The sequence below is a fragment of the Aspergillus oryzae genome, chromosome 5, assembly GCF_000184455.2.
Source record: "Aspergillus oryzae RIB40 DNA, chromosome 5".
NCBI lineage: Eukaryota > Fungi > Ascomycota > Eurotiomycetes > Eurotiales > Aspergillaceae > Aspergillus > Aspergillus oryzae.
In genome coordinates this window covers 4,336,125-4,362,722 of record NC_036439.1, presented here as the reverse complement: position 1 = coordinate 4,362,722, position 26,598 = coordinate 4,336,125, and the positions used below count along the sequence as shown (strand labels likewise).

Here is a 26,598-nt window from a genome sequence, read left to right as displayed (position 1 = left end):
AAAACACAATCATAGCTGCATCCCGCGAACGGAGACGTTTACCAGTCACGACCGGAGGCCTCATTGAGCTGTTGCTCGGCGTGGCGCTTAGCCTTCTCCCGGTCGATGAAGTCAAGACCCTTGGTCTCAACCTCACGGTCGATAAAGGCACCGGCGAATCCGGCCAGGAGCTCCTTGGCAGTCTCGTGGCTCTGGGGCTGGCCTATTCCAATCTTTTGTTAGTATATGTCCGGGAATAAATATGGAGAGAGCAAGAGAAATGAGGTGATGAGAGAGGAAGTGAGAGAGAAAGGTAGATGGATTCAACGTACCGTTCTTCTCACAGTGGTCGTTGTAGGCCTTCATAGCCTCGAAGGAGGCGGCACCGGCGATGAGTTCATGGGTGAACGAGGCCTTGTGCTCCTCGCTACCGTTGTAGTTGTTGAACCGCTCGTAGTGCTGAGCCTGCTCGCTGTCGTCGCCTACGGGATTCAATCAGTACAGGCAGGCGAAAATAAGATTGAGAAGGTGAGGGATAGGGAGACATACTGAACCAACCCATGGTGAATGAAAGATGTGTGATGATGTAGTTACTGAGGAGAGAGAGATGGTGATGAGATGAAGAAGAAAAGGGGGGAAGAGGGGTTTATAAAGAGTAGTGCGAGCTGACCTGCCCCTCTTGGGGGGGGTTATTGTTATGAGAAATTAATCCTAGTCGTGTCCAACTAGTCGGACTAGTCTGAAACCCCACACCAGAGGCTAAGCATCGCTAAGCTTTGTCAGCCGGTCTCGGCGATGCTCTCGATGTGCCATTGGACAAGTCTTGCCCAAGTCCCACCGGCGTTTCGGCTTTTGCGGCATTCATTGGTTAAGGCCTTACGCCACTGGCTGCGTGGACCCAAACGGATCGGAATTCTACACGGTACTGTGTATTGTGTTTACAGTATACCCTCTCGAAGGGGGTCAACCGTCCCGTGGAAACTGTTGTTTACCTCCTTCGGTACAGATTTCAGTTGAGGCCACCTATTCTTCAGGAGCGACATAGCATGAGAAGCCCTCCTCTGGCCCAGTCTCAAAAATGGGGGGTCTAGTCAACGTGGAGCATCACTAGAAGTAAATATAGGATATGACGCCACACTTGACTCAAAAGGGGGAAGTCTTGTCGGAGAAAGATGGGGCAGAAACACAGTCACCGCCACTTGATCCCCACTGCTGCGCCCCCTCCCTGATAAATAGATTCTACAGGCCTCGGTATACGACTAGTACCGGTCCATGACGGAGCTTGGTGTGCACGTACAACTGATGTCGTTGTCAACATCGGCAGAGAATCGAACTTTCCCTCATGATTTATCCCTCTATCCTGACAGGTCTTGTCCGAATCCATTGAATCCAAATAACATATCGTGAAACAAAACGACCCCACTACGATGCCGATGGTCCGATGGAACCCCCTGAGGGGACCCAGTCCGACTGGCCGCGGCTCTTCCGCCCTGACACTGTTGCAATTGGAGGAGACCACGTATATGAGATGGTCATCCCGTAATTCCCCTGCGTGATAAATCTCCGGATGATCATGTCCATATCGAGCTCCGCGGTGTCGGGATTGGCCGAACAAACGGACCCAGCTAGATAGCCTCCCCGCGGCTGATGCCAGGGATCATTGTTGCGGGTATTAACAGCGTGTTCAGACTGGAAAAGGGATCTTTATCTGCCGGACCGGTATAGGCCCCTTCCAGACTGCTATGAGTCCTACCAAGAAAACGCCCATCCGCTTCATCATGTGGATAATGACGTTCTTGGCGCACCGGAAGACCCAGTTCGTCTCTCAGTTATCATTTAACATGGACAGAAGGCCCGTAAACCGGGATGTGCCTGACTATCCTCTTCCTCCTTGTCGGCAATCCACACGATGATCCTAGCCGCCACATACGTGGCGTAGGATATCAAAAAGGGTGCGCGGCGGATGGAGAAGGTCTCGTCATAGCTGTGGAGCAGTCGAATGATAGCTGATGCCACCGTGGCGCAGGCACGGAACGAGTTAATCGTGATGAATGGGGGTGTATTGTGGAGATGGCCTTCCGCGACAAAGGGGCAGTGAAGGAGAATCACCAACACATGGTACGACGCTAACAGAGGGAGAATGTATGATGGAGTCGTACCTTGGTGACTGTCGAAGTTCAGATGAGGCAGGAGTCTGTCGGGCCACTGCTAAATATCGGAATCTAGCCTGGTTAAACTGGTCCGCCACAGAACATATCTCGCATGAACGCCCGACGGTAGGTGATGAGGAATGTTGACGGTGTCAATGCAGTGACAAAAGACAAATGCCCAGCTCCGAGCCTTCTCCATCGAAATTCAGCTTCCCTTTGCGCAAGTCCAGGGCATTTGGCCTGCATTCATTCAGAATGAGCTATTCACGAGAAATGGAGTGTCACTCACGTTGATGCGCAGATTCCCCCATCAATCCATTTTTGATTCACCTGACGGGCATCTTCAGACTAGGCACGAGGCTCTAAAGCACCCGCTTGTTCGGCGCGATGTCGTTGGAAAGGGCACTGGTGCGACCATGATAGCTGGGGTCTTCATTATGGGAGATGGAAATCCGAGACTAGTTGAATGTGCAGTCTCAACTTGGCCAGTGTCTTGGACCGTGGGGAGAGTGGATGGTATTTGCACTTGAGCGGAGCAGCCCGGGCTCACAAGATCCAGCGAGAACATATATTCCACTGCGAGGGCTCTGGCTTTCGAGTTGTAGTCGTTGTCGGAGCTGGCCAGCTGGGGGAGCCGACAAGTGGATGGTCTCACACGGAATGATGATCTATATCAGCAACTCACGCAGATTATAGGTCACAAACAAGCTGTCGCATGTCCACTAGGAATTATTAGACGTTCCGTATTTGGCCATAAAAGTCCACATCGAACCTTCTTTGGCGGCAGAACACAGAGGCCTGGAACGCTCTTTGCCGACGAGTCTTATCTCCGTCAATGATGTCTGTATTTCGTAGTGGCAAGTATAGAAACAGAATCTCCATTGGTGTCATAGGGAAGGACTTCCCGCGGGATATCATGTGATGTACTCTGGCCTGATAGTAGGCATTAAACTTTCATACTATGTGAAGCATGAGGGGTTGGAACTCGGTAACACTTGTAGACAGGTTATTCACAAGAGCCAGGTTGTTTACTGCTGGTGTCTACGGAATAAGGAGTCCAAAAACTACTGAGAAGGGTGACCAGTGTCAATAGAATCATGCTGAGACAACAGTTCCAGGTCACTATGGTCTTGAGCTCTTACGGAGCGTGTACTGTAGTATAAATCGACAGCTTTGTAGAACACATATGATGACTGTCTATACTTAGAAGTCAATTACTATTGTCATGTAACCTGTCGTTGCTAGTGTAAGCAGCCGACATACCACAACCACCGTTAAGGTATACCTAAGAGACATCAAGGCCCACATGGCAATCACAAAACCACAAATGAGAACAAAAGATGGTGAAGCAGGAGGCTCAGTCTGGCAAGGTGTTAAGCCAATATCTCTTTAAAGTATCAATCTTCTCAACCTCCTTGACTCCAGCGCTCTTGACATCTCTAACTCTCTCAGTCTTGCCCCTCTCAGCATCTAAAGAACAGGGATCAGCATGATCCCCGCAAGGTAATTGAGGTTCCCGTCTTCCCCAGGAGGTTCGATTTCTAAACACACCATCCACCTCTTCGAGCTTCAATTCCTTCGTCTCCGGCACCATCAACCACACAAATGGGATCGCAAGCGTCAGAAAACTGGCAAAGAAGAAATATGTTCCATATTTCATATTCCGAATCATATAAGGGAAACTGCGGGCAATGACGAAGTTCAGAAGCCAGTGGGTAGCCGTACAGATGGCCATACAAAGACTTCGCACGCGCAAAGGGTATATTTCAGAGCAGATAATCCATGGCACGCCGGCCCAGCTAAAACAGAAGCCAAAGGCATAGATAAATATAAACACTGCGGCCGCATATGATCCGGCACTGGTGTGCCCTTTAACGTCGACGTGATTGGTGGTCGCGTGAAGCTTAACGAAGGCCCCGATAAACCACATGCAAAAGGCCTTTGTTATACCATGTCAGAACAAAACCAAACATAATCCACGAATGCATCGTTTAGGGCCGGTCAAGAGGCAGCAGACGTACCATTAGTGCACTCCCCCACATCAACATTCGCGTCCGCCCGAAGCCATCGACAGTCCAATACATGGCGATGCAAACAGCGACCAGTCGGACCACTCCATAGAGTCCCGTCGAAATCAAAGTAGTCTTTCTACCAGTCAAACCGATCGATCGGAATATCAGGGGCGAATAATGGTTGATAGCATTAGAACCAGCCATTTGACAGAAAACCATAATCATGAAACCCAGAAAGAGCCTAGCTCTGATGCCAGGGTGCGTTAGCTCCTTGATCTCGATCCAGAGTCTCTTTCCAGGTTTGTCCGCCCTTTCGTCCTCGAGCTGGGTAATGATATCATTGAGTTCCGACTCCACTGAGGGATGGCTTTCCGGGAGTCCCCGCAGGTATGAAAGGGTTTGTCTTGCGAGCCTTTTTCCCCGAACTCGTGCAGTCCATCTCGGGGATTCGGGAAGGAAAAGAAGACCAATAATGAGGAGGCCTCCGGGAATAAATTGGATGGCGAATGGCGTCAGCCATTGGGAAGTTGACGGTGCCATAATTTGATCGACAGCGTAGTTGATCCAGAAGCCGATGCACATTCCCACCTGCACGCCAATTTCGAATATACCGACCAGACGCCCCCGAATGTGAGGTGGGGAACACTCGGCCGTATACAAGGGAACGAGCATACTTGCGGCGCCGACAGCCTGTATTGCACAGTCAGTATAGCCGACTCATACATAAGTCTTTGAGCTGTCGGCTACATAGATTATAGGCTAAGCCTTTGACAACTTACAAGACCACCAACGAATCTCCCCACAAACATCACAGCTTCCCTTCCCAATGTTGCAACCTGCAGAGTTGATCCAACACAGAAAATCAGGCCCGCCAACCCGAGAGCAAGCTTACGCCCAAAACGATCACTCAGCGGGGCAGAGATGAGAGATCCGAAGAAGCAGCCCGCTTGTAGGAGAGATACAATATTGGCTGAGAAAGCATCCTCGACAGCCTTGGACGCGTGCTCCAACCCAAAGTCCCTGTAGATTGTTAGGATCCCCGCACCCATGGAGCGATGTCTATTTAAGGCCTGTATACTTCTTAAAGGAATTCAACTCAATCGATGTACCGATAAATGCCATGTCATACCCGAATAAGAAAGCACCCATTGAGGTGACAATGGCCAGAAGATACACTCGTATACTAGTCATCCTCCCGTCAGTACCAGAATCAGAACCATTGGACTGACTTTCGAGCAGATTCCACATGGTTGGGGTTGGCATTTGATTCACTTGTAGAAGCCGTTCTCAACCCATGACAAGGACCAAGTGATCGATTAAAAGGAGGCACAGAGAAGCTTCCTATTAGTGCGACACGAATGACATACTCCGGCAGGAACGTAATTGGCTGTCTGTGTGTGACGTTGAAAAAAAATCACACGGGAAGTTATATCCCGCGGGCCAGATCTTCCCGCGGAGCAAAGTTGCATGAGTACAATATATAGGAGTTTTCGGGCCGCATCGCCGTGCGATATCATTGTCCAAAGAATGGTCAGAGAAGCACATGTTAATTTACAGCACAATATAATGGCTTCCACAGCCCTGTCCCGCTCACGATACTAGGGACCTCTTTGTCCTTCTTCGAAAACACAGAATACATCAGGCCTTCATCGGCGATAGTCTGGTCATACATGCCCACTGAAACAGCTCACCGCGCTAGGTGGTAGAGACCAAGCCTGATTCGATGCCGGGAATTTCTAAGCATGCCGTCTCTCACGCCTCAAATCCAGTCCGAACGGGTATTCCGGCGGTCTGGATGAGGGCGGGTACTTCGAAAGGTTTGTTCATTCATGAGCATGACCTCCCTTGGGTTAAAGACCTTTGGGCACCAATTCTCCTCTCTGCTCTGGGTTCGGCCGAGGGGGGCAAGAGACAGCTCAATGGAGTCGGAGGCGCGACACCAACCACTTCTAAGGTGGCGGTAATTCGCAAGTCTAAAATACCCGTGGTAGACGCCGACTATACCTTTGTTCAGGTCGCCCCGGATCAAGCCCAGGTTGACATGACAGGGAATTGTGGAAACATGGCGTCCGGGGTAGGACCATTTGCTCTGGATGAAGAGCTCGTGAGACCAACAATACAGGGACAAAGAACTGTAACATTACCTTACACATTATTAGTTTCATGTTCTGGCGCCATTGTTAAACTGGCAGATGGACATCACAGTGTTTAACACCAACACACAGCAAATCCTGGTGGAGACCGTTCACGTCACCCCAGACGGCAGGTTTTCCGAGGACGGCGACTACAGCATAGCAGGGGTTCGAGGCACAGCAAGTCCAATTCGAATGAATATCATCAAGCCAGCCGGTAGCATGACGGGAAGGCTGTTCCCCAGCGGAGCGAAGCAAGAAATGCTCACCGTGGGCTCGGCGCACACCCCGACGCCATTTATAGTTCGAGTCAGTCTAGTGGATGCTGCGAACCCTTTTGCATTGCTATCCGCGAGTACCATGCCCGCCGCGTATCATGGCTCGGAACCTACATCTCCCCTTTCGCTCGGAATCATTGAGGAGATCCGCGTTGCAGGAGCTGTGCGGTTTGGTCTCGCTGAAGACACTGCTACGGCGGGACGAGTTATAGGTACCCCTAAAATCGCCCTTCTATATCCATGTCGACGCGAGGTCGACGTAGGACGTCACATTGATGAAGCTGATATTGAAGTACTGCCGTTCAGCCTGGGTCAACCTCATCCCAGCCTTCAGCTGACGGGAGCTGTCTGTGTCGGCACCGCGCTAAGCATACCAGGAACGGTAGCATGGGATATTCAGCGCCAAGCCCCAGGTGTCCACCATGGTGACTCTCAAACACGGCAAGCCATGATGATCAATCCAACGATGAGCACAGTGAAGTGGTTGCTCAAACACCCCAGTGGACTGATGGGCGAGGAGGTGACGTGGGGATGCACGAGAACGGGGAGACATCCGTGGAGAGTGTCAGTATGTTCCGCACCGCACGACGATTGTTTGAGTAAAAGGTGTTTTATCGCCTGTAATCACAGGTCGTGGGTATTTAGATGAGTCCAAGATAAACTCTTCCAAGGAAATTGTATCAAGGGCTGTCAGGTGAAGATAAAACATGAAGCTGTGTGTTCACGTGGAGATAACTCGGTTGGCGGCCTCAGGCCAGGAATGTTCCCCCCTGACGATCGACAACAGCGATCAACCAAACTTAATTGCCGATCATCATGTCCGAATACCCCATCGGTTTCCCTCGTCCCATCACTAAATCAATGTGGGCTCTGCTCATCGTCATCAAATGATTGTTAGCATGGAAGAAGCTTTTGGTTTGATTTTCCAAAGGGTTTTTGATTAATTTTCAGAAGTTTTTAGTTTTTTCACCATCGGGCTTCCGTAACACCAGTTGTCCCGAATCCAGGGTTCTGCGTTACACAAGGCGCATGGTCAAAAGCAAAGCTGATTCAGCAGCAAGAATGTCACTTAATTATACAAGCCAGATGAACACCGATGTATGCAAATAGATCCCAACAAACGCAAAAAATGAGCCTCTCCGTACGCCATCCAATGAAGATATCAGCTCCCAAAAACTCCGTAGCTACATCAAAGATCACGATGTATATATGTCGAGATATATATCAGGGTATAAGACCGCATCCAATGTCCGGATAGATCATCCGGTCGGTTACGTGAATGAAGTAATCACGCTACTCGTACTGTTTATCGTCGTCGATGGCATCGGCCACTTGATCATCGGGGATCCATTCCTCTGATTCTGGAATCCACGTATGGCTGCATGTGATTAGCACTACCTTATGATGAGGAGACCAGGAAACTCACTTATGAAAATGCGTGCTGGTCAAGGCATTCTTCCCGTATTCCTCGATCAGAATCGCATCATAGTCAAAGGGTACTTTAGCCGCAACTCCTTCGAAGGTGGTCTTCCGGAGGGGGTAGATATCCTCCGTCCGGTACTGGTGCTCGTGCTTGTCCATCCATAGGTTCGGCTTATCTGGGTTTATTTTACTCAACCCGGTTATATCGATATAGAGGCCCGTTTGCATATCTATCCATCGCGCATCGATGATATTCAGTCCCATGCCATTCTCGCGTTGACGAGCCCAGGGGTTGATATCGAGGAGATAGGTCCGTTGTACGTCGGCATTCTTAGTCGAGTATTGGACAACCGTCTGGTTATAGCGGTCGGCAAGCTGACGCAAGGTAGTATCGGGTACTTGAGTATCCATATCCCAGTCCCAGGGCATGACCTAGAAAAAGGCAAGCGCACCCAGTTAGCGACATACCAAAATGCACTGGAAGCAAGAGAGATACCTTGCCGTTCCACCACCATCCTAACAACGTCCCATGTGCGATCCACGTCTCTAATCCATTTTCCTCGAAAAAGTTCAAGTATGCGCGCACCATATAGGTCATCGTCTGCGGACGTTCCTCGTCCGCCACGGGTTCGGTAAAGTAGCGAGAATCATAGTGGCCGAGAATATCATCGTGGCCCGGTTCATGGAAATACTTGAACTCCTCGGATTTGTTTAACCCGTACTTGTCCCACAAGGGGTCCGGGTCGTCTTGATTAACGACCTTGCCATAATGCTGCTCCGCGCTGCCCGACGACGAAGCGGAGGACGCCTCGGTCCGCGCTGACCAGATCGCACCGGTAAGAGCCAGGAGACCCCAAAGGTGCATTTCGAGATCTAGTGTAGGGAGGGAGGGAGGGTGATCGGAGGGCAGATAACGAGCAGAACGATCACGCCTCGGTGCGCATAGTGGCCGGGGAAACTAGCAATCACCCGTCGGTTGATGAGTTGAGTAACGGAATGTATATAGAACGGTAAGGAAGCCGGTGCAATAGTAGATCGTGGACCAACAGTTTTTGCGCACGAGGGATCCGGGGATGGAGCCAATATTATATTCCTAAAAGAGTAGTATCCCTGTCAAGTGCTGTCGATCAGGGACCGAAATAGGGAGGAATTATCCCAAGCTAAACCTGGGGGCGAAAGTTTAAGTGCACTGAAGAATGTAAAGAGAAGTGAAAAGTAGAAGAAACTAAAACAATCCAAATGCTTCAAAAGAAAGCAAGTACAAACCAGCGCACCGGAAGGGAAAGGAACCTTGGGTATCCCTGCGATCCGACTAATCCGTCGAAAAAAGCAAAAACACAAATTAACATAAAATCCAAAAAAAAAATACAGGGAACCAGTTCACTGCAGCTGCAGTTCTTAAAGCGGGGCGAAAGGTATTTGGGTTCGAGAAAAAAAGTCCCCACTGTGGCAGGAGAAATTGAGTGGGAGAAAAGACCCTGCTTTGGGGGGTGACCCTGAGATGGTGAAATTCCTGCGCATCATCCGTAAGGGTTTTGCCTCCCTTTCCACGGCACGTTACTACGTAAGTGCACACAACCCATACGCATTCTTCTACGTAGTTGTAGAGCCTGAGGAAATCAAAACCGAGGAGGTACGGTACTTCCCCAAAGTACCGCCACCTCGCGTGCCAATTTGCCCGCTTCGGGGTTGCTCCACTACATTCCCTCCATCAATGAGGTGGTAGTAAGTAAGAAGTATGGTCACATAATACTAGTACTCCGTAAAGTATTCCATACTACTCTACGGGGGAACAGGAGCTGCGAACAATCACCCAATGCGTCCCTAGAGAGGGGTAATTATGAAGAACAAAATACATAATCTACCTTACCCCATTAATATACAATCAATCAATCTCAATCATCCATTCGTCATCACTGACTAACATGATGTTTCATCGTGAGCCACTTGACAGTTGACACCTCTCAATGACAAAAGCACTCGTATTCGTAAAAACCAGCCCTACGTATAATACCGTCTCTCCTGTATACAACTACTAACAGCTTCCCGTCAAGTCCCGGATTCCGGAGCTAGTGGCTGGTTTGAGGCGCCATACTAGACGCTTTAGTCAAGCATATAATAATATCCTATCACGACGGTCGACGCCATAGTCCTAAATTCAGCAGCGCTTGGATCCCCTGTCAGTTTTTATACTGTTCTTTATGCACAAAGCACCCGGATCCATCATTAATGCCGTATCTCATGCAGCGACCACTGCCGGCCTTCCGTTTTGGGCGACATTTAGAGACCAAGTCAAGGCACGAGAGATCTCAATGCCCCTTAAATACCTACTCACTCATGTACAATACCACCGCCGGAATAAAATGAGGTGACAAGAACATCTACCAAACCATACATTTCCACGATCGTCAAATATCCCCATCATGACACCCCCCCTTTTTTTCTCGTTCAGCCTGCCAAGCAGACCGGGTCCCACTTAAAGTCGTTGTTGTCCTTCGCCTCCGACTCCTGGCCGATTTCCAATCCAGTATTCTTGGCGAAGCGAACAACTGAATGCGCCCCGGCGACCTGTCACGACTCGAATGAGTGCTGCCTAGTGCCATGCGTCTTGGCGAAGGAATACTCTTTTCACCGTTCTTTGTGGTCATGAAGAGTGTAGCGTTTTGAAAGTTGGAACTCAAAAGAGTTAGCAAAAGAACCTGATTAGTCATCCTCCCGGACCTGGTCGGTCACCTGATCAATTCCATCCCCAAAGCAAATATTGAGCATCCGTATACGTTGAACCACAGGAATGAAGCTGCTTGGTTGTGGTTTATGTAATGGGCAGGTTGTCTACTACCCGGTGATAGAGCTTCAAAGGAAATCATCTCTCAAAGAGACTCCTAGATTAAAGTTTCTATCTACGGCCTTAGTCCTTATATATGTGAACCACTTCGGATTACTGCTTGTTTATGGGCTACATCCCTACGAATATACCTATAATCACTCTTGGTCACTGTGAATCCGACCGCAGATCGCTCATAGTGCCTACTAGGCAAATGTTACCTATTTTGCTACGGGGCACCGCCGCCCTAGGAATCATACATGGCGGTGAGACTGGCAGCAGCCTGAGCCTGAAAGGATGATTAGGCATTATTATCCGTGGGTCTTTTATTGGCAATCATTTACTTTTGCGCAGCCAAAGTCTATCCACACATGTCATATCTATGTTCGGTACCGTCTCGCGTGCCATGATGCGCCCTTATGTAGGTCCGGTCGCCAGCGGATGGAAGGGGATGCGCCGACAACGGTGCCGAGATTCAGCAGTGGTGCACGACTTCGCCAGCATCCTCGCAGGGCAACCAGGGGGAAACAGAAACGCCATCGGCGACACACGAGAACCAAAAGAAATCTCGTTCTACATGAATTTTGCCAGGTCATGTCGACAATCGAAAAGAAGAAAGAAAGAAAAACAAGTGGGGCATCGTAATGATAGAAAAAAGCAACCTCGCGCACAACATCATTGAATTTGGTTCATAGGTATTGGCATCAGTCTGCAAATGCGAGAGCTGTGTTCAATGATAATATAGGATATTAAGGATGAGAGGAATGACCGATGCAACAGGAGCGAGGCGTTTACTGCTTGTCGCCAGCGGGGGCTTCCTCCTGAGCAGGAGCATCAGGCATCGTCTCATTTCTCTCTTCAAAGTTCATAGCAGCGGCCGCGGCCTTCTTGGCCTGCTCTTCAGCCGCGCGCTTGGCTTCTTCCTCAGCGCGCTTCTTAGCGAGCTCTTCAGCCAGAGCTTGCTGGCGCTCGTCCTCAAGGGTCTCCTCGAATGGCTGCACCAGCTTCTTGATCTCCTGGAGCTTGCCAGCATAGACATCGAGAGTGGTGTCAGCACCGCCCTCATCATCATACAGCCAGTTCTAAAATCGTGGTTAGCACGAGCACAAAACCTTGACAGACACGGCGATCTGGCTAGAAAAGGAGAGTGAACATACCTCGAGCTCATCCAGCTTGTCATCGAAGGCCTGCTTCTTCGCCTCATCTTCGAGGAATCTGGCGTAGCGACCATATTTCCTGTCACGCATATCGTAAATCGTGGTTTCAAGCTCGTTCTTCTTCTCGTCGGTCTCGGCGATAGTCTTATCATGCAGATACATGGCCTTCTCGCCTTCGATCCAGGCTTCCTTGACGGAAGGCTCAATGGCAGGGGTGCCGGCGACAATGGGCAGGTCGCCCTTGCGAACCTGCTTCTTGACCTTGCGGGTCTTCTTGGGCTGCTCATCACCCTTAGCATCGGTGTCCATAGCCTAGTCGCATGTTAGTAACAAAAGCTGCGCGCATTACGATACGAATCCAACTCACATCAGCATCCTCCTCGACAGGCTCCTCCACTTCCATGTCCTCGACGTAGTAACCAGACTCAACGTTGAGGATACCGTGCAAGTTCAGGCGGGCCTTGAGCTTGCAAATCATGAAGTCATCGTTGGCATCGGCCTTGACACCCTTGACAGAGAAGCGGCCCACCCAGGGGTCGGTCTTTCCAGGAAGCTCCTCGGGGCTAGCGTAACGAGCTTCGAGATCGAAAGGCTGCTTGCGGTAGAACGTGAGAATCTTGGTCGAGGGCATGACATTGCCGCGACCGAAGACGGTCAGGCTGGTGTCCTCGTCGGGGATATCTGCGGACTGCTCCCAGGTGAACTCGATGGGGTAGTTGACGATGTCGTGCACGGAGAAGTCACGGACACGGAAGACGGGGGAGAGGATGGCACAGCTGAAGGCACAACCGCGAGCGATGGCCTCATCTTGGTTCAGGGTGAAGGAAAGGTTCTTGCCGAAGAACTTGGAAACGGCCTCCTTGATGGAGGGGACACGAGTGCAGCCACCAACCATCTCAATGCTGTCAATATCCTCGGGCTTGAGCTTGGCCTCGGCGAGGGCCTGCTCGATGGGAACAAGGACGCGCTCCAGGAGAGGCTGAACCATGGTCTCCAGCTCCTCACGCTTGACAATGGCGCGGACATCGACGTCCTCCATCAGGGATTCGATGCTCATGGGGGCAGCAGGGTTCGCCGAAAGGACCTTCTTCATCTTCTCAGCGGCAGCGAGGGTACGAGCCCAAGCCTTGGCGTTCTTACGAACGTCGATCTTGAACTTCTCCTTGAACTCCTCGGCGAAATGCTCAGTGAGGGCAAGGTCGAAGTTACGGCCACCGAAGTGGCGGTCGCAGGCGGTAGCCTTGACGTTTAGTTCACCCTTGCGGAACTCAACAATCGAAGCGGTGTAGTCGCTGTGGCCGATATCAACGAACATGACGCGGCGAGGCTTCTCCTCGGGACCGGGGAGATCGAGCTTAGTGATACCATATCCAAGAGCGGTGGCGGTGGTGTCGTTGATCAGTCTCAGAACCTTGAGACCAGCAATCTCACCAGCGTCAAGCATGGCCCGGCGCTGAACATCGGTGAACCAGGCGGGAACGCTGATGGTGACATCGGAGACGGGGATTTGCAGTTCGTTGGCGGCAGTATCTCTGATCTTGGTCAGGTACATGGCGACCAGCTGAGTAGCCGAGAACTTCTGCTTCTGCTGACGGAAGTTAACCTCGACACCAGCCTGGCCGTTCACATCGCAGAGAGTAGCAGTATTGAAGCTCTGCTCGATCTGAACATCAGGGTCGCTGAATGAGCGGCCAATCAGGCGCTTGAGGTTTGCAACAGTGTTCTTCAGGTTGGAGGTCTCTCGTGTCTTAGCAGCCTCACCGAGATATCTACATTTGTTGTCGAAGGAGATGAGGGAGCTGAACATCACACACAGTCAGTATAGGATGGCTAGATAAAACCCACGCCGTTAAGCTCGTTGTTGGCTGGGGTGGGGCGGAATCTTAACAGAGGGGTGGACATACGGAGTAGATCTGTTGGAAACTTCGTTGGTGATCTAAATTGAGTCGCACCGACGGTTAGTCTTTGCATTTCAAAATGGTTCAAGTGACGGGGTTGGTAAGAAAAAAAAAAGTATAGGGAAGCGCTGAAGGTGGGGAAGGCATGATACGCACAATGTCGATACCCTTATTACGGGCGACACCAATCTTGGTGCTCTGGGCACCGAAGTCGATTCCAACTACACTCATGATGAAAAGGGATATAGATGTGATAGGAGGAGGTAGGGTGGGAGGGAAGAAAAAGTGATAAAGGAGAAGGAGGAGGTGTAATGGATAGGAAGCGGTATCACAAAGTTAGGATGAAAAGATTTGGGGAGCGAAGAAAGAGGGCTGGAGGGGGAGAATTTGCACGTTGAAAAGCGCCACTATCGGGCGGTGATGCAAACTGTGGCTCAGGTAAGAAAATCGAGAAAATGAAAAAAATTCAAAAATTCAAAAAGAAAAAAAAATCTAGACGTGGGCTTCTCTCGCTGGTCACTGAGATCCACTATCAACTTTCTACTGCGCAGTTAGATACGAATAGATCAAAACCGGATTTAAAGGAGAAAAGACGAGGGAAGGAAGAGGTGATATGAATATATATAGGATGAATCCATTCCTTTCAAGAATTCCATTGCGAGTCATCTGGCTACACCTCATCCTTCCCCCCAGCCGTATAGCACAGCACAACTTTCGTTTGGGCTCCGATGGCGCTGACCTTTGGAACCTTCGAGCGCTTACCACTCGATTCTTCTCCCGCTCACCGCCTGCGGTGGGTCTGGGCAGTATCCCTCACCGCCTGCCGCGGGGTTTGCTTCCTCTGCTCCTTCCGCTTGCTCCTCGCCTCAAGCTCTTATCGATAATCCACCCCTCAGAGATTTCACGGCCCTGGGGTACGCCATTGGGTGCCTGAGAGTCTTGGCCTCCCCCGGGTTGGACTGACCTTCACGTAACAGTTACCTAATGCCACCCCAATGATTGGAGAATTAGGACTCAATTTCTCCAAAAAAGGTACCGTTTGCTACTCATGCGTGGCCGTTACACATGTGCCCGATGAGCAATGACCTGTTTTAATAACTCAATAGTCACCGACTATCGGCAGAGGAGGACAAAGGAGGACCGGTGAGATAATGATATCCATTGTAGGCCAGCATATCTAGAGTATCGGGAGAGGGAGAGAACCTCAAGAAACCAAGGTAAGAATATGTCAAAAGAAGAATGACTGTAACTATCCAACCCCCTCCGCATCTTTCTCTCCTCTCTAATTAATAGACGTCGTAAACTTGTCCCCACCTCCTCATCCTCCCAACAGTATCCAACGTGCGAAAATGTCATGCTATGATGGTACTCATGGAAAACGGACCCGCCCAGCGACTCTTGCCTTGTGATGTCACACCATGTACTCAGGGTCCCTTGATTGTGATGCTTGTCTCCGTGTCTTTTGTAGCCGCCGACCCCGTGACGGTCGAAGGCTGCGATGATTCCCCGTTATTACGCCTAGCTCAACTGACTGGTGAGGGTATGCAGACTGTAGCACTCCTTGTGGCTGCCTGAGCGGGATGCAGTGAACGGTGTCATCTTTCTGGACGGAGGCAAAGGCAGGGGCACCTCGAGATTGCTCTGATGCAATATGTGTCTCGGGACCTTCAGATTGTAGCCTCGCTGGGCCTTGAGTATGGATATCGCCATCGTCGGGGCTCGTGGCGAATTGTTGAAGAATACCTGTGAGCTCTTGCGCTTGGAGAGCCGTTGAACGCTTCGCTCGATCCTCTTCGTTCATCAAGCTCTCCACATCCAACGGTAACGATATAGAACTACTACTAGAGTCCGTGACCACAGAGTCGGAAGAGCAATTCGGGTGCAAGCCGATCCGGGGAACATCTAGGGGCGAGGTCATTAGACTAGCGAGTGGTACCATTGCCTCATCATGATTGGAAATGTGGCTGCCGCGATGTCCTGGCAATCCAGAAAGACGACGATCGATCTGTTCCGAAGCTCGATTGAAGCACCCTTTCTTGTCAGCCTTGGCTCGAAAGGTATCAACCAGGACATTCAGCTCATCACCCTGCGCCCGAGCCTGTTCAACAGCTTCCTCCGGCGATGTATGCTCATCGGCTTTCGCAGCGTCAGCTCGCGGCCCTCCCCAGGTTCGCTGTCCCGCGGTGAAAATCCCATACACCATGTATAACCAATTAAAGAATGGGTTAAGAACGAACATCAGCGGATACAGCCAGGCCTTGTATCGCTTCAATCGGATCCCGAAATAGAACATGAGCACGTAATTCAGCCCTAGCGATATCGCGATGAATCCAACGGGGAGATCTACAAACCGACTGGATGTTGTCATGAGGGCAAGCACTTGGACGAAGAAGAGGAGAGCAGTTGTGCGGATAGTATTTTGCATGAGGCGAACCAAGCACAGGAAGGGATACCGTCTCCACAGCCGGACGTCTGTCAACATGCATGCCTCGTTTGTAATATAGCCAAGAAACCATCGGCGCCGTTGCTTCAAGAGAGTGCGGAAGGTCTGAGCCGCCTCCGTTTTGCAGAACGCGCTGGTACACATTTGGATCTGATAGCGCTCCTTCGCCCCGATCATAAAGAGATGCGTGAGCCACCGATCTTCTCCCAAGTGACATTTGGCATAGTCAAATAGATCTTCGCATTGTTCCGCTTTGTCTGCAAAGTAGTGCTTCGCCATCTTTCGAAAAGCAGAAAATCGCAGTATCGTCAATGCGCCGGGCAGACAGGTCACAGCGCCGCATCCCGATTCCACAGAACGCTCGAAAAGCTGACCATGAATGTATTCCAAGTCTTGTAACACCGTGATGAGACTATTCTTTTCTGTGGTTGACGTGATGATCCCGGTCATGGCTAACATGTTATGCTTACTTCCAGGTTTCAGCTCTATATCATACATGAAATTCTGCAAACACAGTCGGTCCAGGATGCAATCAGAATCGATGAATAACATAAAAAGATCGTCGTGCTTCCTGTTGTACTCTTCATAGACTTGACTAATCAACTTGAATGTTAACTTCTGGCAATGTCGCTTGCCACCGTGCTTGAAGCGAGACACAGTGATTCTAGCTTCCCTATACGTCACATCTATACTTTGCGGATAAGTATCCAGGGAAATCGGTATTCCAAGATGATGGATCACTCGAAGGTAGGGCTCGTCGATATTGACCCCATCGTACGATAAGAATACATGGATACAGTTCGTTGGGTAGTCACTGTCGACAACCGAATTGATTGCTTTTATGAGGACTGCAGGGTTCTCCTTATATACCGGCATAACAATCACAGTCTTCGGTGCGGTCCGGTCGTCCAAGACTTCCTTTATCCGCTGAGTTCTTCCGATGGAGCTCGTGACCAGTCTATGGACGCAGAATAACCAGGGAATGATGAGCAAGGCTGAGAACGTCCAGAATGCGAACCAGTGGAGGAAGAAGACGAACTCAGGAGGGTAGTTCTGAGTGAGCTGAGGCGGTAAAGGGAGGGTGACAACCATAATGGGGAGGAAAATTCCTCTGTACCGATCAGTATGCACTGGTCACTGATACTTCCTCGCAGTGTTCTTCATGGCCCAACTTACCTCAATGAGGTGAAAATTATCATCATTGTCACAGCAAGGACCTTGATACTCCAATGCTCGGCTTTCTGGAACACCTTTACCAGGCAATATAAGAATGCAGCGAGAAAGAGCAACCATTCCAAAAAGGCTGCTAGCATTAACGGACCTATAATCGATATGCAAACTATCTGTATACCTATTAAATGTAATGTTCGCTTTTGTGTTCGAAAACAGCTCGACTCACATCTTTCGCTGCCCATGGTATGGGCACACCCTGATTGACACTCCCCGCCATAGCACAAAGACGTTCAAGAGAGACGTGGTATCGCTGGCTCACTGTCGCTAGACTGTTGGATGTCAAAAGCGCTCAGTTACTGGTCACAGAATCCTGCACCGGATGAAAATTGAAGGAGGTTCATGTAAGATATCATAGGGCGGCGTTTATTGTGTAGGTCATCGCCAGTCGAACGACGACATGGCCTTTGTATGTAATTTCTTGTTGCCAAGTTGTAGACTGCAATGGTCGGATGGTCGCTATGGTCGTCTCTGCTTTTGGCCAATCTCATTTGCGTTCGAGTGAGACAGACTTGCCCTTAAATCGATGGCATTCTTCGTCGCATATGTGAAACCTCTGACGGGATATTGGGCTGTTTAGCGATAATCTCTATTGGAATGATACATGTGTCCACCGGAGCAATACGGACTCTATGTACGGCGAGGACATGGGACGAATGGAGAGGAACAATTGTGGAACTGTATGGCTGTGGCTCAAAAGAGGAAGGTGCAGTTCTTTGGGAGTTGAATGTGTAGTAGCCCTGTGCGCCTGAGGCAGTAACCCCCCGATGACAACTACATCACATTCCCCAGAACTTGTGCATCACCCCCAAAAGAACCCTATTCGTTTGAGTTCGATTCAAAAGATGAAAGAAGATAGAACTGAAGTATATACATTCAATGAACATGCTAAGACCCAGATACTAATTACATTTGACTACCTAAGATAGCACCATACCCCCATCAAAACAGATCAACATTCACATTAACAAACGGTACAACGCTCACCACCCCAATCAACCCATTATGAACCGGATCTGGGCCCGACCCCTCAAGCTGGGGTAACGAACCAGCCGAGTACAACTCATCCAACATAGTCCGAAGATAGTTCCACATAGTTGACGGTACCTCCACGGTCAATTCATTCTCACCGGAGACAAGATAGGCACTGAGGTCAAGTTTCGGCGCCTGGAAGTCGAAGGCCTGGAGTCTGTGGCCGTTGAAATAGACACGAGCTGCATTTGGGGTCTGTGGGAGAAACAGGTAGGCGCCATCTGCTGTGTTGGTCGTTGGGGGCCAGGTTATGTTGGTGGTGTAGTACCCGACCCCGGAGGCGTTGGCGATGCTGGGGATATCCTGCCAGGAGATGAGGGAGGTGAGCTTGTGGGTCGTGTTGTGTTTGGCCGCGATTATTGATGCATCGGATAGATTATCTGGACGTTCCCAGTGTTCGACTGTCAGGGTCCAGTTGGTGAGCTGGTATGCTGGGGCGGGATCCTTGGTTGTTAGTTGGGATATGGTTTTCCCGTTGGATAAGCTCAGGGTCTGGTCGGTTGAGCCTGATGAGACATGCAGTTGGACCTTGTTTTCTCGGTTGCCGTAATTGTAGCCAATTACTGAGGATGGTACCTGAGTAGCATGTAGTGAAGTGTTGCTAGTCGTGCCGCGGAAGCCAAGGATAGTTGTTTGATTCGCGGCCAGATGAAGGGGCACCACGGTTCGGCCAGAGCTTTGTTGATACTCAAGAACGGGGCTTTGGCTTCCAGTCCAAGGATCGAAGAAATATGGTCGCTTTGTCGTGGCAACACTTAAATTACCAGCAGTATCCACTGTATCACCCAAGACGAAAAGATAGTCGACCCCATCAGCGTCAGAGCGCCATGTAGAATACCATGTGCCTTTAGCTTGCACCTGCACCCGCGGTGCGATGCCTAGAGATTGCAGTATCTTGGATGCTTGACCAGGAGATACAATGTGGACGTTTTGCACTTCTTCCAAGGAAGATATTTCCATCGCCAGAGCGTCTGTGTTTCCGTCCCCCGTGTAGTAGGCATTTGGTAGCCCACCAGACAGGATTACAGGCAAGCCATTACGAGCAAACTTCTTGATATCTCTCACGGCATCAATTGTGAGGTTGCCAGAGCTGGGAATAACCATTGCACGGAATCCCGGACCATCAGGAGCAAGTGTGCCATTGCTGACACAAGCCTGCGGCAAAGCAAAGCTGTCTGGTGAGAGATAGACATACGTGAAACCTGCACAATTTTAGCATGCAAAGGTCATTTAACCTTCAATATCAGTAGAGCTAACTTACCTTCCTCGAGTAGATCAGTCTCGTTGTAAATTGTGCCGAACTGTGCGTCAGTAGCGGAGTCCTTATTATAAATAGCTACATCGAGCTTAGGCTGTCCCTTTTGCTGAGTATATTGCAATCGAGCCACATAGTTCAAAGCCTCCGAAAAGCCATGGTTCCAGGAAGGCTGTTTCTCAGAATACAACTCGGAGAAAAGAAAGTGGAACGGTGTATTACCCGGCCACGTTGTACCGACATAGTTTCCGGAGAATGTGTGTCCGTGGAGGACGAACTGGTTGACGCCTCCAGCAATAGCCCGAGCGATTTCCCACAAAAGCGCTGTAACTTGATGCTGGAATGCTTTGTAGTTGACTGCACCCATTTCATTGGAGATAACACGTTTGCTGGCGAGAGCAGCTGGTCCAACGAATTGACGATATCCATCGATGCTGTCACCGAACGCCAGGCTTTCACATTCCGGTGCATTCACATCAGGAACATGTGCAAGTACATCGAGATTCAAGTTGTAGCCCACTTGAGATGAGTATTGGAGATCCATGGCATTCACCCATTGTGTCAACCCCTCCAAGTATGCCCGGTACCCTTCCCCTAAAGCAGCCCGGTAGTCGTTGATATACCCACTACCCTGATCGGGGGTATCCAATAGACACTGGATAGTACCAGGAGCGGTCGTTTGTAGACCTATGTTGTTGTTTTTGTAAATTATAAGTGGAAGATACTTCTTGATGCTGTAGCCATGCTTCCTCTGGAAGATGTTAGGAAGATCCGGTGTCCAGGAGACATTTGCGGTGATCTCCATGCTATCCTCCCAGCCTGCGCTTAGTTAGCCTCTCTGTCTTGAGTACTGGGCATGATCAACTCACCATAATTACCGACTGCAACAAGCATCTGTTTGATCTCGTCCTCAAGGATATACTCATCCCAGAATCGAGTAACAGTTTCTGCACCCTTCGCACTGAAATGATCCACGACATATGATCCACCGTTAAAGATTGTTCCCGACACATTAGAAGTACTTGGTACATTTTGATGCAACGTCTGATGCTGGTAGAACGCAAATAGCCTATACCCCTGACCGCCCGTCGTAGGAAAACTCAAGCTAAGCTCCCCTGTGGATGTAACGTTCTGTGACCACTCCTGCAAGGTTGAGTTCCTTAACACATACTGTGTAGCGGTGGGTTGAACTTCACTGCCAGGAATCAAGCTCTCTGTAGGATTCGAGATATTTTGACTCGATAACACTTGAGCTGAAACGAGTGCTATCAGCTCCCCGGTACCCCAGCCAGGGATCTGTCCATGATATGAGCCATTCAGAGGGACGGCAACCGAGGCTGTAGACTAAGTATGCGCATGTCAGGACACGTAATTGTCATTCTTTGCAACAGAAAGACTTACCAAGTCCCACTGTAGTCCTTCATCACCGGGACTCGCTGGTACGCCTTGTCCCTGATTCGGTCCCAAAGGGAAGTCCATCACCAGACCCGCATCTTTATGAGCCTGTAGGGCGGCTTTGAAGATATCAACAAACGCGGGTGTACCAAATCCATAAGTTACCCAATCTGCTCCTGGAACAACATTGCCATAGTCATAGTAGGGAAGAAATTCCACACCTCCAGCACCATTGGCACCGGCATCCTTGATATTCTTTTGAACAATAGTCGGATCTACACTGGCATCTGGGAGCCAGTAACGAAAACGTGGGCGAACTCTAGCGGCGGGATTCTCGAATGTGCCATAGTCGATCTTTGCTCCTACTTGGTCGTCGACTGCCAGCCCATACTGTGGGAGCAGCAGGGCGGCCAAACAAAGAAGGCGTGTTTGCATTGCTGAGGTCCTGGGCTGCACCCTGGATTGGAGAGGACGAGTCCTTAAATGAATACCGTTCCATTATAGCCAAAGTTTTGAGTTATGAATAGTCGGCAAACACAACCCCGAAATTTTTTATGGTGATCGTCATGCTCGGACAACCCGAGATTTGATCTACAATTTTACTGCCTAGGGCCGGCGCAGTGCAGCGTCATCCTGTCCCGAGTCCCCAGCTTTTCTCCACCTTCCGAGCATAAATAAAGTGGGGTAAATGAATACCATTCTAGTCAAGTCTTCAGGAGGGTGACGCTGTGGGGAAACCCGGGGTATCCGGGGTCTTGCAGCCTACTGATTCTGAACCGGACTATCTAACACCGAATAGCGTAAGCCAACGTGCATTCCAGATCTATTTTTCTATATTTTTAAACTTGTTTCTACCGGCAGAAATTAGAATAGTTTACTATACTAAATCTACTCGAATTGCTCATTTAGTCTACTTAATATACTTAACCCGCTTCGTTTACTTGATCCAGTGAAATCGTCTAGTCTGCGTGGTCTACATAGTCTACTTGGTCTGCTTAGTCTACTCAGACAACTCTATTTAGAGCTATACTAGGTAGTCTGCTTAGTCTAATTATATAGTCACATGACTATAAACTACTGAAGAAATTAGAATTAGCCTAGTACTGACTAATCGCAAAGTGGTTAGCTGTGCGGTAAAATGGCTTACCGGGAAAAGGGTGAAGAAAGCCAAAAAAAAAAAAAAATACATAGAAAAACAAATTAATACACGTTTCATATCCTGCCTTTACACTGCCTGAAGCACAACGTACATCGTCATTTGGGAGATGGTAATCTACGGACATCCCAGCAGTCTGTTATTAGATGATGCTAGGACAAATCTCAGTGAACATGACTTCTTCGGCAACTCACTTTCATCCCATGTACGCGTAATAACGGCGGCCGTGCTCAAACTTGTACGCGAAGACGCTCAAATTTAAACATGTCATGTAGCTCGAACTATTCCGCCCAATGTGTTAACATCAACTTGCCTAATTGTAGCTTGCGACTCACCATTCCTCTTCGTAAAATAGGCCTCCCGCATCAGATGACACCTATGGGCAAGGTTAAAGAGTTGAACGTCTTACAGATGATATCGAGCAGGTACTCATCAAGGCGACCATGAACTTCAGTTGGCATTGGTAGTGTCTTAAAGTATTGGTAGAGTGCTATGGTAGAGTAGCCGTCCGCCCGCCCGGGCGTATATGCACAGTTTCTGAAAGAAGCTTAGTTCAAATCATGTGAGGGATACCTTCTCAATTCAGTCCAACAGGTTCTATGTAGTGGATGATGATAGCAGCGAATCAAGCTCTCATACCACAAAGGGATACAGAAATACCCTCTACGCTAAACTCTCGAATAGTAACAAAATCCAATGATTTTATATCCCGCTCAGAGCAAACCTCCTCCACCTCGATTGGATGTACTTGCTAGTGATTCAGCAAGGCCGTCAAGCTCCTCGCAAAGGACATTATGATCGTCACACTTTTGAGCTGTATCGTAGTCGATCAAAACAGCCCACGAATCGGTCAACAAGAAATTAAATCGACTCGTGTCACCATGTCGGATCCCCAGGGCATGCAACCGTGACAATGTATCCCAGCAAGCCTCGAGATCATCTAAAACTGCATGTCGTGCATTGGAAATTCGTTCCATCAGGAACCCGATTACGCGGCCATCTTCAACCAGATGGCCCAGGAATCGCGGGCCAATATCGTGGTCTTTTATCCACTCGTATGCTGTTGTCTCGCTTTCCATATAACGAATCTCCCAGTGAAAGCGAGCAAATTTAGCGACGACAACGGTGTCAAATCCCGGACATTGCGCCTCGTAAATGCCAGTCTGGAGCCTCTTTCCCACTTTTATATCTGAATAATCCACCGAGTACTCATGCCATTGGTTTTTGACACTCGGAAATGTGTTCCGGACAGCGCGTGCAAAATATGGCTTCCCAGTGCTCTTGTCTTTGACAATTAGCCCATCATTCCAGTCACCAGGTGGAAATTCTGGCAGTAGAGACCTTAGAGATGGGCCAAAAGCCATTTCAGTGGTTGAGAAAATGTTCCTCCCGATGGTAAGATACTTGATCCTTCCATGGATTGAGAGTCGGAAGAAACTAAGACCAGTTTCATCGAGTTCCGCCTGGAGAAGCTGGGCGTTTCCTATGGAAAGGGTCATCGCACTCGTTGTATAAGAAAACTACTTGAGAACACAGGTAGGGAAATTTGCTCGCTCTCTTACAGCATAGTAAAGTGACAGTCTACTTTTTATAAACAGTCCAGGGGTTCCCTTTGTCCCTCGCGTACAACGTCTATGTTACACCAGAGCCAGGGCGCCAGACTTGGTACACGAGTATAATTTGCATGGCATGCTAGCAGAGAAAGACTGGAGAAGGTTACTGATACAGAATCTTCGAAAGCCTGCAGTCACAGTTCACAGCACCAAAATCTCGCTCACATTAAGTATACACTCCATGTGAGTAGTGCTGGATCGAGTACATACTAATAGTACACACCCGTTGGAGAGATGATTCAATGGAGACATAGGCGGGGAACAGAGCGGTCGCCGAGCAGGCGGCAGTAAAGACGCGCCTTTTGTTTGCACCATACCCGATCAAGGCAACCAGGTACACGGCGGGGGTCCCACAATAATTCATGCGCCACATAATGGTTGGGTATTCTCGAATGGATAACGTGCGTCAAGCGTACAAATGATCCCAAAACAGTATAACTGAGGATATCTGCAATCAATCCACCCCCGGCTACTTCCCTCTTAGTTACTACAACCGTAAACTATCCCAACTTTTGTACACCACAACGAAAATGTCCATGACACCAGGCTCGAAATCCAGGTCGTCCACCCCGACTGTTTTCGAACAGCAGCGGGAGGAACTGGTGAGAGAGATCGCCGTGGTAGGTCTTGGGCAGCTCGTGGTGCTTTTAGAGTCGAGGCAGCTTACTGAATTGACCGATCTCCGCAGGGTATGGAACAAGTCCTGCAAAACATCAACCGATTAAACCGAAACCTTGAAAGTATCGTTGCAGTAAGTTCAACCTTCCGGCTTCCTTGTACATGTAACTGGCTAATCCCAACTGCATAGGTGGGCAATGAGTTTAGCTCCGTCGAAGCTCTCTGGTCTCAATTTGAGAACTTCATGGGACGCCCAGAGGAAGAGAAGGCGGAGAGTGGTGTGAAGAAAGAGGAGCTTCATGAAGACCATACCGAACTGCATGAGCAGGAACTCGCCGATGAAAGGAGCGAGTTAGACGGTTAAGATACATGAGGCATGATCCAGGATGTTCGGTGCATGGCTTGGTGTATTGGAGTTTAAATTTAGGCGTGTGTAGTGTGTACTCTCGATTTCTAGATGATATATTATCAATTTACACGGCAAGAAACATCTCTCGGGGTTCACAGTGTTTTTATATTCAGTGACATGGGAGACTCAGCGCCAATAAACACCCACCCCATGCATATGACATAGTGGTCCTCAGACCGGATTCGTGACAGACATCATGAGGAAAACATGCCAATTTGAAAAATCAAGGTCTCAGACAAATAATAGTAGACATAAAGGAAGGGTAATAGTGTTTCATGGAGACAATCATCAAGGCAAAAACAGGTATAGCAACATGAAGATGTAAAAATCAAAAAGCCGCCGTTAACAAAATAGTTAGAAAAGCACATAATGGGTCGGACCGCGTAGGCCATCCTCTCCAGGTCGTATCCAATTCATATCACGTACAAGGAGAAGCAAAGCGCCGAAGCAACCAGGCTTCTTTCGGCGGGGAACAGTAACATATCAAGCAAAGATAAGGGGGCCATAGGACACGTCGAGAGACAAGAAAAGCGATCTATAAAATCTTGCATGTACGCTTCTTGACCTTCTTAGGACCGCCGCCACCTCCAGTAGCTTTGCCACTGGCACTATGATTTTGACGGTTGTTCCAGCTAAACTGTTCTTCGGCCGACACAACAGTGTCAACGGCCATTTCGAATACCCCGTCCACGCCGCGCATTTCCTTGCTACTACATTCAATGTACGAGGCATTCATCCGCCGAGCCACTGTCTGACCTTGCTCCGGGGTCACTGGTGTCAGTCCTTGGGTTTTAAGGAGTTCAATGCAAGTCCTCTTATTGCGCAAATCTGACTTTAGACCAACCAGAATGATTGGAGTCGTAGGGCAGAAATGTAGGACCTCGGGGTACCACTATTTCCAGTCAATGTCATATGTAATAAAAAACAAAAAAAAGGGGACATACCTTATCCATCACATTCTCTAGAGAGGCGGGGCAATCAATAGCAAAGCAAACAAAGAGTAAATCAGTCTCGGGATAGGATAATGGGCGCAAACGGTCGTACTCTTCCTGGCCTGCAGTATCCCAGAGGGCAAGTTCGACCGTCTTCCCTGACGCCCGATGGACGGTTTGCGTGATGTAGTTCTCAAACACTGTCGGAACGTATTTCTATTCCATGTCAGAACGGCGGTCGGAAAAGGCTGTTCAGTAACATTCGAGGGAAATAAAGAGTCTTACCTCCGGAAAATACCCTTGCGAGTAACTAATTAAGAGACATGTCTTTCCGCATCCACCATCGCCGACCACTACGAACTTTTTCGAGTATGCCGGTGGTTGAGTGATATTCGTCGCTTCCGACATCCTCCCGCTCGAGATGCTAGTATTTGTGCTGGCAGTTCCATTGCTCACTCGGACACTCTGACTGCGCCCTCTGCTGTGTCGGGGAGTGGATGAAGGAGGAGGTGTTTTTACCGAATGACGTCGTGACACTGCATAAGGCTGGTCATCGTACATATGACTCGACATGATGGTGAAGGGCGGATGGCTGGGGTTGAGTTAGGAGATTTGGGAGAACGTGGTGCTCAGCGGCGCCGAAAATGGAACTGTCCTTCTGAT

The 26,598-nt window shown here is 49.4% G+C and overlaps 11 protein-coding genes across 11 annotated transcripts; 1 reads left to right on the top strand and 10 right to left on the bottom strand.

Moving 5' to 3' along the window:
• Window positions 1-38: 38 nt before the first annotated feature.
• AO090113000132 (DUF3759 domain-containing protein) lies at window positions 39-541 on the bottom strand (the record flags this gene model as incomplete). Its single annotated transcript, XM_001824263.1, has 3 exons — window positions 39-202; window positions 312-461; window positions 529-541. The coding sequence occupies 3 exons, from the start codon at window positions 539-541 to the stop codon at window positions 39-41; spliced, it is 327 nt and encodes a 108-aa protein (XP_001824315.1).
• Window positions 542-3,486: 2,945 nt separating this feature from the next.
• On the bottom strand, window positions 3,487-6,635 carry AO090113000131 (sugar porter family MFS transporter; the record flags this gene model as incomplete). The annotated part of the gene is made up of 4 exons (XM_023237833.1): window positions 3,487-3,998; window positions 4,147-4,831; window positions 4,921-5,211; window positions 6,543-6,635. The coding sequence occupies 4 exons, from the start codon at window positions 6,633-6,635 to the stop codon at window positions 3,487-3,489; spliced, it is 1,581 nt and encodes a 526-aa protein (XP_023092621.1).
• Window positions 6,636-7,844: 1,209 nt separating this feature from the next.
• On the bottom strand, window positions 7,845-8,838 carry AO090113000130 (putative mannosylphosphate transferase (Mnn4); the record flags this gene model as incomplete). The annotated part of the gene is made up of 3 exons (XM_001824261.3): window positions 7,845-7,929; window positions 7,978-8,405; window positions 8,470-8,838. 3 exons carry the CDS (start codon window positions 8,836-8,838, stop codon window positions 7,845-7,847), a joined length of 882 nt encoding a protein of 293 aa, XP_001824313.1.
• Window positions 8,839-11,588: 2,750 nt separating this feature from the next.
• Window positions 11,589-14,083, bottom strand: hsp88 (Hsp70 chaperone Hsp88; the record flags this gene model as incomplete). The annotated part of the gene is made up of 5 exons (XM_001824260.3): window positions 11,589-11,879; window positions 11,955-12,266; window positions 12,322-13,753; window positions 13,859-13,890; window positions 14,009-14,083. 5 exons carry the CDS (start codon window positions 14,081-14,083, stop codon window positions 11,589-11,591), a joined length of 2,142 nt encoding a protein of 713 aa, XP_001824312.1.
• Window positions 14,084-15,263: 1,180 nt separating this feature from the next.
• chsD (chitin synthase D) lies at window positions 15,264-18,174 on the bottom strand (the record flags this gene model as incomplete). Its single annotated transcript, XM_023237831.1, has 3 exons — window positions 15,264-17,406; window positions 17,472-17,512; window positions 18,130-18,174. The coding sequence occupies 3 exons, from the start codon at window positions 18,172-18,174 to the stop codon at window positions 15,264-15,266; spliced, it is 2,229 nt and encodes a 742-aa protein (XP_023092620.1).
• Window positions 18,175-18,467: 293 nt separating this feature from the next.
• On the bottom strand, window positions 18,468-19,661 carry AO090113000127 (uncharacterized protein; the record flags this gene model as incomplete). Its single annotated transcript, XM_023237830.1, has 1 exon — window positions 18,468-19,661. The coding sequence occupies one exon, from the start codon at window positions 19,659-19,661 to the stop codon at window positions 18,468-18,470; it is 1,194 nt and encodes a 397-aa protein (XP_023092619.1).
• A 122-nt stretch (window positions 19,662-19,783) lies between these two features.
• AO090113000126 (uncharacterized protein) lies at window positions 19,784-20,617 on the bottom strand (the record flags this gene model as incomplete). Its single annotated transcript, XM_001824259.3, has 1 exon — window positions 19,784-20,617. One exon carries the CDS (start codon window positions 20,615-20,617, stop codon window positions 19,784-19,786), a length of 834 nt encoding a protein of 277 aa, XP_001824311.3.
• Window positions 20,618-21,128: 511 nt separating this feature from the next.
• Window positions 21,129-21,642, bottom strand: AO090113000125 (uncharacterized protein; the record flags this gene model as incomplete). The annotated part of the gene is made up of 2 exons (XM_023237829.1): window positions 21,129-21,149; window positions 21,214-21,642. 2 exons carry the CDS (start codon window positions 21,640-21,642, stop codon window positions 21,129-21,131), a joined length of 450 nt encoding a protein of 149 aa, XP_023092618.1.
• A 1,434-nt stretch (window positions 21,643-23,076) lies between these two features.
• On the bottom strand, window positions 23,077-23,862 carry AO090113000124 (uncharacterized protein; the record flags this gene model as incomplete). Its single annotated transcript, XM_001824255.3, has 1 exon — window positions 23,077-23,862. One exon carries the CDS (start codon window positions 23,860-23,862, stop codon window positions 23,077-23,079), a length of 786 nt encoding a protein of 261 aa, XP_001824307.3.
• A 644-nt stretch (window positions 23,863-24,506) lies between these two features.
• On the top strand, window positions 24,507-24,958 carry AO090113000122 (DASH complex subunit DAD1; the record flags this gene model as incomplete). Its single annotated transcript, XM_001824254.3, has 3 exons — window positions 24,507-24,596; window positions 24,665-24,727; window positions 24,785-24,958. The coding sequence occupies 3 exons, from the start codon at window positions 24,507-24,509 to the stop codon at window positions 24,956-24,958; spliced, it is 327 nt and encodes a 108-aa protein (XP_001824306.1).
• A 580-nt stretch (window positions 24,959-25,538) lies between these two features.
• AO090113000121 (Rho4-like protein) lies at window positions 25,539-26,343 on the bottom strand (the record flags this gene model as incomplete). Its single annotated transcript, XM_001824253.3, has 3 exons — window positions 25,539-25,895; window positions 25,948-26,151; window positions 26,221-26,343. The coding sequence occupies 3 exons, from the start codon at window positions 26,341-26,343 to the stop codon at window positions 25,539-25,541; spliced, it is 684 nt and encodes a 227-aa protein (XP_001824305.3).
• Between the last annotated feature and the right edge of the window lie 255 nt (window positions 26,344-26,598).